This window comes from Alosa alosa, chromosome 10 (genome assembly GCF_017589495.1).
Source record: "Alosa alosa isolate M-15738 ecotype Scorff River chromosome 10, AALO_Geno_1.1, whole genome shotgun sequence".
NCBI classification, from domain to species: domain Eukaryota; kingdom Metazoa; phylum Chordata; class Actinopteri; order Clupeiformes; family Clupeidae; genus Alosa; species Alosa alosa.
This window is the reverse complement of record NC_063198.1, coordinates 10441472-10455849: the sequence shown is the minus strand read 5'-3', so window position 1 is coordinate 10455849 and position 14378 is coordinate 10441472. Positions and strand designations below refer to the sequence as shown.

General features: G+C 46.2%; 1 protein-coding gene across 1 annotated transcript; it reads right to left on the bottom strand.

The window, feature by feature from the left end:
* Window positions 1-2308: 2308 nt before the first annotated feature.
* LOC125302199 (RNA-binding protein 38-like) lies at window positions 2309-13013 on the bottom strand. Its single transcript, XM_048255282.1, has 4 exons — window positions 12568-13013; window positions 10428-10551; window positions 9717-9771; window positions 2309-4345 (listed from the first exon to the last, which is right to left on the bottom strand). The coding sequence occupies exons 1-4, from the start codon at window positions 12778-12780 to the stop codon at window positions 4006-4008; spliced, it is 732 nt and encodes a 243-aa protein (XP_048111239.1). The 5' UTR covers window positions 12781-13013; the 3' UTR covers window positions 2309-4005.
* Between the last annotated feature and the right edge of the window lie 1365 nt (window positions 13014-14378).

Below are 14378 nucleotides of genomic sequence, written 5' to 3'. Positions count from 1 at the left end.
TCATGGGTCTGAGGTGGATAGATTCACAGAATCCTTTGTGCCCCTTTGGCTGAATTACACGTTTAAAGGTCAGCTGTTCAATTAGCCATATAGGGTCATATACAGGGGCCATCTCAATATGTCATGAAGTCATTGTGCTGCAGGATGCTGCTGGTACTGAAGCCATATTCTATTTTTAAATGTATATTTAGATTTTTTTAAAAATCAACAACAACAACTTGATGATAAACCTTGACAGCCACACCAAATTTGACAGGCCCCTGTGAAATGCCGTGAAGTCTATGTCAGCAGCTAGGGAGAAAGGGAGGGAGACAGAGAGAAAGATGGAGGAGGAGAGAGAAAAGAGGAGAGAGGAGAGGAGAGACCTCTACCAGGCAGAGGAGAAGTGCTTTTTAATGAGTCGTAGATAACACAAGTTCAAGGCTTGTTGGAAAATGAGCGAAACATTCGGGGTCGGAGGAAAGCCCTTGACGTCACAGAAGGGCATGACTGAGCGAGCGCCTGTGGAGTGTTAGATTTTTCAGTAAGGAGAGGGGAATCAGGCGAGGGGGGTGTGTGTGTGTGTGTGTGTGTGTGTGTGTGAGCCGGAGGGTCTGTTTGTGTGTGTGGTGACTCAGCATATATAGTGTGCACCTCCAGGCCTGGATGACCTCATAAATCAACCGGACATTCGTCTGTTTCTCCATCCCTTCCGTCAGTGCGTGTGTGACAAGGAGAAATGGGGGCCGTTACAGACGAGAAGGAGAACGTGGGAGGAAGAGGGGAGAATGGGGGGTGTCAGAGCTCTCTGAGGGAGTTGTGAATCATAATTATTATTTTTCTAGTACTTCTAGTTCTTCACTTTTTTTGCACATCTTAAATTCATGTGTGTCTCCTAATTAGAACTTGGTTCAAACAGCAAGTCTGTGTCCTTCAAGCAGAATGATTTGTTTTCCTAATGTTTCCTGAAGACATGTGCAAGGTCAGAGGGAAACTATTATGCTGCTAATTTCTGCCCTCTCAGTCTGGTCAGAGTAGGAGTCTCATATTCTTCATGGTTGAGGCTGTTGATTGACTCCCTTTTTTTACTTATATTGTTTCCCCTCAATTAAAGATATGGGTGAAACCTTACTCTGGCCTTGATGCTCATTACTGTAAAGAATAAACCTTGTTTCCTGATTGAATACTACTATCTGACTGCCTCATTTAACTGTGGTATTAGAAAATGATCATTAATGTGTGAAAAAGGCATAACTGAGAAAATTGGTTGGGAAATATAAAGAAGTTATTGAGGAGGCATCACAGCTATAGTGTTTGTGGGTGCATGTGTGCCAAATAAATACAGGAAAATACAAGGGGAAAGGGTGGAGGATTTTTGTTTAAAGGTATTAACTAATTCCGTAATATCAGAATCAGAATACTACTCTATATGATGCAAGCCTGAGCATGGGCTGTATATATTTAAATAAATACCCTGACAAGTATTTAGCCCAGTACGCCCACTCTCTGGCTTCTCCACCTCAGGCAACACAACAGCTCGCTCAATTTCTTAAACAGCAAATACATTTGTATTGTACTCCAAAGGCAGCAGGCCACTTGTGTCCAAGTAGCATTTATTTAAGGCTGTAATTCCAGGGAACAGACTAATTACAGTGTTGCCAACACTTCGGTGCTTTCAGATACATGGAAATAAACAGGAAGCCATCTTGTTTAAAAATTTCCCTGCCAACCAGCATGGATATACCCATGTATGAACAATAAACAAATGGAGTAGATGTTAACACAGTGTGCTTGACATATTGTAACCCGAGTCAAAGTGAAAAGAAATCAGATTGAGAGAAAAAAAGGTTGTCAGAAGTGTGGATAAGGTATAAACACAATACAGAAACTCACAGCCAGCAACATGTGCACGAGCTGACCCCCCAGGGCCCCTCCCCACTCCACAACCTTGCTCTACCCAGCAACGGCGCATGCAGCCATGGGCTGGGAAACACCGCGTGCCCCTGGCAGGTGGTACTGCTGTAGCCTGATAACCACAGGGCCCCATTGCCCTGACCCAAGACACACACACTATCCAGATAACAAGGAACGCTAAGCAAAGACAAGAATGAACTGAACTCATTCACCAGAGTTTACGGCTGTCTTACAGAGGCCCAGTCACGACAACAGACAGACAGAGGCCACAAGATCACATATGGGTTTCAGCTTCATCTTGATAACTGCTGTGTGTTGCTTACATTTGATTATACAGTAGCCCAGAACCCAGAACGGCATACCCAGTGCTTGTGCATAAACCACACAACCAATGATCAAAAACAAAACTCAGTTATGTTTATTATACACAAATTCTTTATTTCCAAGACTTTCTTGGTATGGCTTATTCGCAGATGCTGAAATTTACTCTACCAACACGTTCCTCTGTGTAGTCGCATGTGAGCCACTGGACACCTTCTACTTGGACATACATGCAAATCAGTAGACTCGAGAAAAAGCAAGTGTACAAAAGTTCAAAAATGGTGGGAATTTGAAAAAAAAAATAATAATATTTTAAACATGAATAGGATGTCAGAAGGTGGGTGGGGTTGAGGGGGTCCAATGATCTGGATATACACTCATTCCTTGAATGGAGGCAACATTTACTGCAGTCTATGCACCTGCTTAGAAGCCTGGATTAAAAAAAACAAAAACAAACATAATCCACAGGTTTTCTTCCTTAAATAGACATAAATACTGCAAATGCACTCACATGTGGCAACATCTTGGAAATGCTGTACACGAATGTCCTTTTCAAAAAAAAAAAAAAAAACTTTTCACAATCATTTTGGATTAACAGTTTTACAAAATACACAGGCATCTCAGTGTCAGCTACCTTTACATCACGTTAATCCCAAATGCTCCTGAGCCTTCACCCGTAATCCCTGTGTTCAGATCGTACTGAGATAATCTACATCCTCTCAATACATAAAAAAGACGAATGTGTCCAACATAAATATTAGGTTAGTGAGAAAAGGAGTAAGGTTGTTTAAAATAAGCGTTTAAAAAAGGAAGGGAGGAAAAAAGTTTTAAAGGAGTTTCATTTTTAAGGCCGCTTTATGTTAAAAAAAGGTAGTCAGTCTGGTGTCTGTATACTCAACAAGTTCTTGTTCTAGAAGTCTCAATGTAGTTGTGTTGTCCTCAGTAAAATCTCCAGAATGGGAGAAGACAAGAGACGAAGAACAAGCAGGATGGGGAAGAAAAAAAAAAAAAAAAAAAAAATCTAAGAGTGTTCTTGTTTTGTCAAAACATTATCCACGCGGGAGTAGTGAGGGGGAACGCCTCAGTCCTGTGAGGTGGATGAGGGCTGGAGTTGCAGCTTTCAGGTTCAGCACACCCATCACCCGTTCCAGCTCCCTCTTTTTCCTTCTGTCGTTCTTTCGCCTCTTAACACGCTCTATCCAGCAGCTGATGCGGCCACAACCTTGCAGGGAGGGGAGTGTTCACATGCTGGCGTCCGAGGGGCCTCACCGGACCACAGGTGGAGTTTGGACAGCCAGTCCTGCCTCCGTTCTCATCCAATAACACAAATGTGAGGTTCACATTGATTGAAAATTACATATATATATATAATAAAAAAAAAAAAAAAAAAAAAAAAACATTTGATACTTAACATATATAGACATTAATACAATAAAGATTACCTTGACGACAATGACTTTTGAATAACATAACGATCATAATAATAATAATAATAATAATAATAATAATAATAGCGATGAAAAGGGGGAAAAGTGAGTTTCTTTTTTTGTTTTTTCTTTGGAAGCCCTTCTGAAAGACCATGTGGTGCTGTGGTCTCTATAGTAACCATCTTCTCCTCTGCTAGGCTCCATCCTGATGTTATAGTGCAAATGTCCATCCTAAACCACAACCCTACGCCCCAGAGACAACACTCCTCCCCACCCTCCTCCTCCTCTCTCTCCATCTCTCTCCCTCTTTCTCTTTCCTCCCTGTGTGTGGGGGCAGTGTGCGGTTGTGGGTCTGGCGCTCCGCTCACTGCATGCGGTCCGGCTGCACGTGTTGCTGGGGGGCGTACTGGATGAAGGCCTGGGGAGCCTGGGGCGCAGCAGCCTGCAGGCTCTGGTGGAGGGCTCCAGGGGTTGGGGGTGCAGTGGCGGGGGCCGGGCCTGAGGAGGTGGGGCTGGTAGCGTAGGTGTACCCGACGAAGCCTGGCGAGGCGGAGTACGGGTACTGCTCAAAGGCGGCCTGGGCGTACTGGGCGTACGCAGCGCTGTAGTCCAGGTACTGGGGAGTCACGCTGGAAGCCACCTGCGAGGGGAGCACCAGGCTGGGCTGCATGTAGGCCTGAGGGTAGACGTAGTGCTGGGCCAGCCTGCAGAAGGAGAAACAGAAACAGAGAGAGAGAGACAGAGGGACCGAGACAGAGACAGAGAGGGAGAGAATGACAAAGGCGTTAGACTCGTCCAATACACCACAGGCGCATTCCTCACAGGGGGGACAAGAACAACACTACTAATCTGGCAGAGATCTGGGAGCTCGCGCTCTCTTGGACGCTTCTCTGGGCCTGCAGATTCAACAGTGAGACGCAAGCCAGATGCCACACCACCCACCCATCACCAGACCAGCAGAACACAGTGGGGAGGGAGGGAGGGATGAATGTGACTGAAGCAGAGGGTGGGGAAAACAACAGGTCCTGTTAAGGCCTGAGCTTGGGCCTGGGTGGAGTGGAGTAGGTGGAGTGGCGTGGGGTGGGAGTGGAGGAAGGAGACAGCCGGTTCAGGCAGCTCTTCTCCACCAGACACCCGCAAGTGTTTTAACAGCTGCCACTCACTGGCACACACACACACACACACAAACACATCACACTTAGAGCTAGAGGTAGTCACCTTCAGCTGCCATAGTTTACTGTTGACTTAACAGTGGCGACTGTGGTCTTTTCCTTTGCAGTCAGGGGGGGCTTATGATGGACAGTAGGACCACAGAGGTGACAGGCTCTCAACCAACCCCCTCAGCAACTCAGCGGTCAATATGATTAACCAGGTAAATACAGTTTAAAGCCACACTGTTACACACACACACACAGAACAATGACCATAGCCTTTGCCACACAGGAAGAGGCAGACATGACTGTTGGAACAATCTCACACTTTCTTCTTTTCTTTTCTTTTTAGAAAGGAAATTTCCACCAGTGTTTCAATTCCAACAGTGTCACCTAATGCCATTGTCCTCAAGAGGAAGACAAACTACCCAGTCATTTTTTTCCAGTCAGTGAAAAGAAATGACCTTAATTATTATTATTTTTTGTTTTTATTTGAAGCAACAAAAGAGGACCTCCCAATGTCCTCAGCGGAGTTGGGGGGTGGGATGGGGTGGGGGTCGTAGAGTCGACTCAGACAGCGGGGTGAGCAGCAAGCGAGACGAGACAGGAAGAGACAAGACGAGACAGTGAAGTCACAGCACACCTCCACTCGCTTTGACGCAGGAAAGGGTGTGTGAGGGGACATGTGACATATCCACCAACACCCAGCCTTGCACACACACACACACACACACACACACGTATATACATACTACATACATATATATTTATATATTCAGACACACAACCCCCCGCCCCCAAATGGCCAAACTTTTGAAACAAACCACACCACCACACTCCCCCACTGCAAACCAAAAACCATGCCAGAAGCACACGAGACGGCAGTCGTTTAAAATCATCGTGACACTCTCCACGTCAGATTACAGTCACACACACAGAGAAACACGATAAGGCACTTCAGTTTGTCAAAAGCACACTGCACTGCACTCTCAAGCCATCACTGGCACCTTTAGAGGGGGGAGTGAGGTGGTGGTGGAGGAGGAGGGGTGGAGGCGGTCACATCCTGTGCCCTTCCACTGTTGGGGACCTCCAAACAAGGCCCCAAACGCTGCCTGGACCTCCAGTGTCTTCACTCTCCCCCGCCCTGGTTCAGTCCTTCAGCTAGGAGGGTAGGGAGCAACCAAGAGGAGAGGATGGTGGACAGTGGTGGTTAGCACAGACACCGAGTTTGGATAGTCAGCATCAATGGGGTATCAGATAACAGAAGAAAATACATTAGCACGCACACATATAAACACACACGCACGCTCACTAGCACGCGTGCACACACACAAACACACACACACACACAATAAAAAGACAAGCTTTGTGGTCTGAGGCGCCCACACAAGCTCCTCTTTAGTCCTTTGGCTCGTGGGGGAAAAAGAAGGCAGTAACAGCTTTGTTTAAGCTCACAGCCAACCAGGCATGGGCGACAACACGGTCAAGGACGTTTTTGTGTGCGCTCTTGCACATGCATGCTCGCACACACACACACACACACACACACACACACGTGCGTACACATACAAATACCCTGAGCAAACACAAGTCTTGCTCTTCTTGGCTCACACTCTCTCACACACACACACACACACACACACACACCCCTAGCCATGGTACACAGTCTCAGTCAGTGGGCACTGAACAGAACAGTCCATCACAGAGGAAGGCCACCCTGCCCTGAGAGTAAACAGCTCCTCTCCCTCATCTAGGGGGAGGGCGGTGGTAGTGGAGGGGGGGGGAGGCCAGTCTGTTCAGTGTGGTTCAGTGATCTACTGCAAGAACAAAGCATTTGAGTGTAGAGAAAGCTGGGTGAACACGATGAATTCAGAAGCCTGAAACATCCACCCGACTCGATCTGAAATAAGGCTCGGGCTTCTGACATCCCCCTACCACTGACAAATACAGCAGCTGAGAGGCCTCTGACACACACACACACACACACACAAACAGTCGCCCACACACACGTTCACACCAAAGCAGTCATGTGCACTGTAACAGAGATATTTAAAGGAGGATATTCAACCGTGTATTACTGCAGCAGTGGATGCTCCACAGACAGCACCTCTGCAGAGCTAATAATAAACCACAGTGGGCAGGGGGAAGTATGAGAACGGCTACGCTGTGGCTAAATGCTGCCTCTGGAACAGGCCTGAGAAAAAGCCCCGCAAAATGAAATGAAAGAGAAACTTGCAACAGATGACTGTTTTGAGTGAATTGTAACCAAACTTGCTCATTGTAGCTGAACTGAAACTGATATGAAATCAAAAGAGAACATGAGGAAATTGCAGGTTGGTCTGGAGGAAGTTTCAGAGAAAAATGCATTGAGCAGATCGAGTCTGACCACTGGCATTTTAACCTGTGAAGTCATCTCTTTAAAATTCGCCCAAGTAAACATCTCCATTGTTGGTTATGTTATCTTGTGAAATGATGTATTAACACAGGAGAAACGGGCAACAAGAGGGAAAGAGACCAAACATCTCCTTGGGCCACTTAAACACAGAGAGAGAGAGGAAGAGAAGAGAAGAGAAAGAGAGACAAAGGTCACAAGGTCGTGTGACTTTCTGCTGACAGGCAACGGGTACCAGGCATGCCAATTGGACAGAAGACAGCATCTAGCACATTCATCACACCACCCTAACAACCTCTACCTCTCTCTCTACTACACCCCCCCACACACACACACACCACACATCTAAAGCACACAATTAAGCTGGTGGTTATTAAGCTGATCACCACAAAAAAGGGAGGAGGGGTGTGGTGGGTACTTTCGGTTTCAAATATGAAAACGTGGTGCGCCGACACCATGGTGCGCAGTGGTAGATTTTACCCAATTAGTCCTGAGGAGTGAGGTTTCTGATCCGCACCATCCCCACCCACCTTCTGGATTCCTCAATCCCCCCCCCCTTCTGTCTAGCACCCCCCTCACCCCTCTGTCTCTGTGCCCCCTGCCCCCTAAGCACCCCTCCTGTCTCACCAAGGTGTCAACTTTCAATCCCTCTGTCTAATCACTCCCTGACAATGCCTCAGAATCTGATCCCACAAAAGAAAAAAACAACAAAATGTGAAGGTAAGTGTTGTGAAAAATGCTGGATAAAAAGGGACGTTTGAGGAACCGGGACCATTAATGTGAACGTTTCCCCATCTTCTCTTCTCCCCCCCCCACACACACACACACACAGCAGCAGCAGCTGTAACTTCTAGGGCTCGGTCTACGTGACCCCTGGTGCCCCATTCCCGTGTGATCCGCTGAGCACAGCCTTGCTGCCACCGAGCTTGTGAGCAGCGAGCCGGACCCCACAGGGCCAGTCACGCGCAGCCATCAAACCCGCCACCGAGCCGCCCAGGGGCAAAGAGTGAGGAAGCTCAGAGCTCACACATTCACACATATAAACACACCACAACTGCACAGTACACATAAAAGTCCCTGAGCTCCCACTGTCTATAGCCCCTGAGGGAGAAAGACAGGTGTTCTCAGTCAGTACAGGGTGACAGAGAGGGTGTGTGCATGTGTGTGTGTTTGGGGAGAGGGGGGTATTGGGCTTAAACTTGTATGAAGGGTGTAATTGAGGGAATAAGAGCTAGCACCTGTCAGATGCAAATGTACGAACACACAGACGCACAAACATGTACGTGACAGACGGCAGGTGTCACTTGACAACGCTCCGCCTTGTCACCATGGCAACCTGCTCTGTGCTTAATGGAGAAACTCTAGTAACAGAGCACAGCAGAAACGATCTCACAAGTGAGACAAGGTTGAAAAGAACCCCCCCCCCCACCCAACCCTCCCCTCCTCAAGCGAACACTGACTCCCCAGAACAGACAACAGCCACACAGTCTGTTGCCATGGTGAGTAAACCAACACCGTCTGAGACTTCTCGCCTCGTGGCAATAACATGGGTTTAAGGGTTAGGACAGCAGAGTTAACGACAGCAGAGCCCAAACACCAGTGACTTCGAGCACCTCTTCAAGCGCACAGACTCCCCGACGGAGACCGAGCGAGCACCGTCCTTGGTGTGGCCTCCACTCGAGGTCAGAGTTCCAGTGCTGCATTGCAGCCTCGCAGTGAAGGAATGAGTCTCTGACCTCCACCGGGGAGGGCAGAGCAAAAACATTCCCGGCAGCTGCAGTCCACGTGGCTCTACTCCAGCAAAGACCGAGAGTAGGGGTCATTTACAGACTTTTGCCCCGAGTACTAATCTAAAGTCCCCCCCCACTGGGCTGAGTCTATGTCCCCTCACAGATCACCACATTATCTATAGACCCTTTCAACAATAAAAACAAAAACAATGCTTGAACGTTCTATTTGGGCCCCAATCTACTTCCTCTGCATTAAGAGAACATATGGAATGTTAAAACGGAAGCCTTGTGGGGCCAACTATGATGCTGATAATGGAACTCTTGAAAGGGTCTATACAGACACCCAAAGACCAAGCTGATAGAAGAGGGGGAGCTAGAGGAGGCAAGAAACACTGAACTGTGATACTGACCGCAACGCTTGCAACAAAGACGCATCACAATGGACGTGGGCATGACCTAGCCTTGTCTTTCTAAACAGAAGGTCATGACTGAGTTATTGTGTGTGGCAAAGTAACAGCAACCCTAAAGACTGCCTGCTGGGATAAAAAGTGAAGATATTAACCCTTATGACAGAGTGTTCTACCGGTGTGACAGGAATGTTGGAAATTGCACATTATAAAGAATATCTGGGTTCAATGAGTTCAAGTATAGATCTATCTATCTATAAGGCTCGGGGTTAAACATGGAATTATCAAACCTTTAATTGCTGCAGAACTGAATCTGTTAGAATGTTGAACTCCCCTGCTAAAGGATCTTTGGTTAAGGATTTAGTATTCTGTGTGGCGTTTCAGCATTGACTTACCCATACTGCCTTTGGATCAGTGCGGGGTGAATTGGCTGCACACCAAGAGAGATACCTGACGGATACACAAAATGACAAAGAGGGCAGTTCATAAACATGCTGTGGACAGCTAAGGAGATGCTGTGTTACATGGCATGTCAAAATAAATGGCAGTACCTCCAAAGGCATCCTGATAACTTGCAAATTAATATAGGAGCCCCCCCCCCCCCCACACCACTTAATTTCCCTCTATGAGCGGTGGACCACAGTAAAGCCAATGCCATCACCAGATGAGCTTCAGAGATAATTACGCGGTTTAGAAAAAACAGGCTCTTAGAGAGTACTGCTGACATGTTAAAACCTACAGGACACAGTCATGCGACTGGTGTGTAAAAATGGTGCTGGGGATTTTGACAGCAAGAGGAGGAAACACTGTGTATAAATGCAAAGATCTTTACGTGAGGTGGTCTGGATATTATCGGCTCTTTGTGCTTAACGGGTGTGGAAGTGGCTGTAAATACACAAACGCGAGCAGTACCACGCAGCTGGAGGGTAGTGGTGAGGGAAGATGAAAACAAAGAGCTAGAAAAGAGTAAAGACACTGGGCCGAGTGTGCGAGACCCTCTGCGGTATCCATTATTGGTTGTGTTATTGTTAATGTGACTGTTATTGTTACGGCAGTGTTATTTTTATGCGACAGTTACGGTCTGTGTGGTGCTGCTCTTTATTTACCTGTCTGCATACTGCGGGGCTTGGCACCGAGGTAGGCTAGATTAACGTTGGCCTTCCTCCCATCAATGATGGGGTTGGGGTCTTTGCAGGCGCGGTCTGCCGCCCCCCTGTCTGTCATGGTCACCTGGGACAAACAAAAGGCACATGTTGAAACGATAACATCCACTCTAACTTTATGGACAAATCCCTGTTAGTCCATTCTTAGTAAATAAATGGTAGACCACCCTGCCATCTCCCAACCCCCAAATCACAGGCAAATTCACTCATGGTTGCCTTAAAACCACATGAACAAAGAAGCACTTTGGTTAGTGGTACATAGTGGAGAAAGTCAAAGCCATTAATGATTTTGGTAAACAACTATTCTTCAAGACTGACTGTTGACCTAGATATATTCTGCAGATAACAAACACATTCCTACTCATGTTATGAAAACATACATATCCATAGAAAGCATGACCATGTGCCCCGTATAGCTCCATTATTTGTCCTAGCAGTACAAATCCTCTACAAGCAGTCTACAAGGAAAGGGATCATTATATATACACAAGCAGTCTACAAGGAAATGGATCATTATATCTAGGTTTCTGTGTTGTAGATTTTCTCTAGCGTGACATGGACCACCACAATCCCAGAAACACGCACCCACATATCTCGGAGCCTGTTAGACCAGAAACACCAGACGGTGCGCTGGGTTAGCCGTTAGTGGCGGAACTAGGGCTGTTCCTCTCACTCTCTCAGCACCCCACATATTGTCTTACAGCTTGGTCTCACACACACGCGTGCGCACGCACACACACACACACACGTTTCCACGAGAGTGTTTCTTTTCCATCCCTTCTTTGGCTTCAGTTCCTGTGGTGCTACTATGAAAGGCTCGCTCACAGACTCACTCATAAATATTTGCATAATTACCTTGGTCCCTGTCTGTGTGTGGGTCGAGTTATTTCTTTTATCCTATGTACACCAGTAATACTTGGAGAAGGAACTGGGAGAGTGCCCGCGTTTCCAATGCATCTCAAGCATGTGTTTAGGACTGCTGATAGGACAGTTTTGCCATTTTAAATCTCTAAATAATCTTAGAACTCCATGGGGTGTTCAAGGATGAGCTTTTGCAAATCCATGTGGTTGGGTTGAACTGTAAGTCTCCTCATGGCAGTGCCAGGTGATGAAAGGGGAAGGGAACTGATGAGGAACTAGGGTCTGCCCTGAAAGGGAGACCTTTGGACCCCTGCTCATGCATGTGTGTCAGTCCATCTTTGGAGAAAGACATGATGCCTACTTACACGACGGTTATGACTACATAAATACCACTTTAAGGGCTGAGTGCTCTTATCCTTTGCCTTCACCCCCTCCCCCCAATTCAAATATCACCATAAAAAGCAAGGAGAGCCCACAAGTTCATGCGAGCGTGACCCTCCACTACTCCGGAGCTCTTCCAGAACGTGTGTACCCCCCCCCCCCCCCCCCCCCCCCCAAACAAGACTGGGTGGATGGTGGGGGCAGCATATGTAATATACAATCAGCTTATCTCAACTCGTACAACTAGTCGTCGAGTTACAAAGAAAATACTGTCCGCCTGTGGGTCGTCATGGCATTTGCTGCTTTGAGTTGCATCAAGGAAAATGCTGCTTTACAGACAGATGCTTTGCAGCTCTTTCGTGTCGCGTGAGGGATACAGTCGACATGATTTTAAGAGATTCTTCTGGCAATCATCTTTGGGTGACTTGATAAAAGACGCAGTCTAACTAGGTGACAGACGTCTAATGTAAATACATCCTTCTCTCCTTCATACTTCTCCTACATCAAAGATAAATAATACATATCTGACAAAGTCCGTTTTTAATAAAAGCATTTTATAAAACAAGAGGTTAAGCGGTTATTGCAATCTGGGTGTTTTTAATCGATATATGTATGTGACCACCACCCCAGACACATTGTCCGAGGTGATAGAATGTCCGTAATTTACATGACTTGATGAGATTATAGAGTCACCAACTGATGGAAATGTCTTTAAAAGTTCCAAAGAAAACTACATAAAATAGATTGGAGCTCATGGTTGCCTTAAATGTCGCGCATAAACATTACCACACTCTTACACGAGTCAAGTAGCGTTATCGAGAAGTCAATGCTAAATACTTACAAAGCCGTATCCTCTGGATTTGCCCGTCTGTCTGTCCGTTATCACCACAGCCTCATCAATGTCACCGAAAGCCTCGAAGTACTTTCTGAGGGAGGCATCGTTGGTGTGGTAAGGCAAACCACCGACAAAGATCTTCGTGAAGGTAGTGTCTTTCTGAATAGCTGTTGGATGCATAACTTCATGCGCGCCGTTCACAAATGGGTGCAGAAGCATTTGTTCCGTATAACGTTAAATGACAAAACTGAGACGACGGGGTAACCAACTGTTAACAGTTAGCGAGCTGAACACAGCAACCCGCGCTGCGCAACTTCAATGACTTCGATTACTGGCAACACTTCGATTGTCCCTGCGTCTCAGCTCCAGTCTGATGTCCCTCTAGTATTTATCCCAAGCGGCACATGCCTAATGTACAGGACCGGTCAAGTCCACGGGAGACCACTTTCTATTGAGAAACTACCCACTTGTTAGTTCCGGGTATTTATATACCAACTGTGGCAAACCACGCCTTCTCATCATTTTGGCCTATGACAACAGATCTTGTCTGTAACTTCGACGTGGTCCCTCCCAAGTCCCCACCCCAAATCTTTTGCACCTGCTTTTGTCCTTAATCAAACAAAGGAGCTAGACTACTCTGGAAAGCGCGCTCAACGCCACAGAAGATATTCACATGAGTAACAGCACTATGTAAGGGTCTGCAAATTGGTTTGATCGGTTTTTAATTAAACGCTTTTATTTAATGACATAGTAGCCTAACACAGTGGGTTTACACACATGACATGACATGCCTTTACAAGAGATTTGCAACGTGTAGCATAATGTTGAATGATGCAGTGAGGTCTATTTAGTTTGCAAACATTTGTTGTTGGGGACAACAGGCAATATATTGGACACTAGTTTAAGCCCAACTGAAACACTACCATGTGTAAAACCACTTCCTTATCGCCTAGTTACCCACATCTTGGCAACACAACAGCACAAAAGAATATTTCTTGCCTCAACCCGCCACTAGCCCGCCTTATCCTTCAGTTTATTAAACAGAGAAAACATCGTAAATATAGACTTACTAATTGTCCGATAACGAATGAGTTGTGGTGTCATGGCGTGAAACTAGGCGTGCGTATTGCTCTGACAATTTGTGAGGTTGAGGTAAGCCTTGTTCACATTGAATTGGCAATGAAGCTTGGTCACCACAAATTATGCATGCAATTCCCATAATAACTCAGTCGGGTTACATGTGTGTGTGCAATGCAATAGAGATAAACTATTAAGTAAGCAAACTTCTAAGACCTACTACATATAATTCTGAAGTGAAGCTCAGATATTACAGTATACCTATTTGGTGGTGAATTGCAGCTTTAAATGTAAAAAGATTGCCTTCTTCATAATGGGTCATATCAGTCTGTTTCTGATCAAATGGTTGAACAACCTCTGTTGTAGGCTAAGTAAGCATAAACAGTTAGACATGTACAGTAGGCTTATGGCAGCAAATCAGAGAACATGCCAGGGCAAGCAGTAACTGTATAAACTGTCACCACTTTTGCTGCCTTTAAATTCATTTTACTGTGGGCAGCCAAGGTAAATATCCCCTCTTGACACAAAGGTGAGATAGTATTTTCTGGTATATGGGAGTATTGTACGCAGACCTAGTACAATGCTCACATTTCTTTTTTATTTGTTGACATGGGAGGAGAGGATGGGGGAGTCAAATCTAAAACGGCTGACATCCAGACTTAGAAGTGGATGAGACCCCCCATCACACACAGGCAGTCTTGTCTCTGTCAGTGTGGAGGCCCTTTCGGCTTCTTTGAAGG

Bases quoted from the DNA above. Each gene is read 5' to 3' on its own strand.
- LOC125302199 (XM_048255282.1), bottom strand. From the start codon at position 12,780: ATGCTTCTGCACCCATTTGTGAACGGCGCGCATGAAGTTATGCATCCA. The intron at 10,552-12,567 runs GTAAGTATTTAG...TGTTTGTCCCAG, and splicing joins AATCCAGAGGATACGGCTTT to GTGACCATGACAGACAGGGG. The intron at 9,772-10,427 runs GTAAATAAAGAG...TGTATCCGTCAG, and splicing joins GCCCCGCAGTATGCAGACAG to GTATCTCTCTTGGTGTGCAG.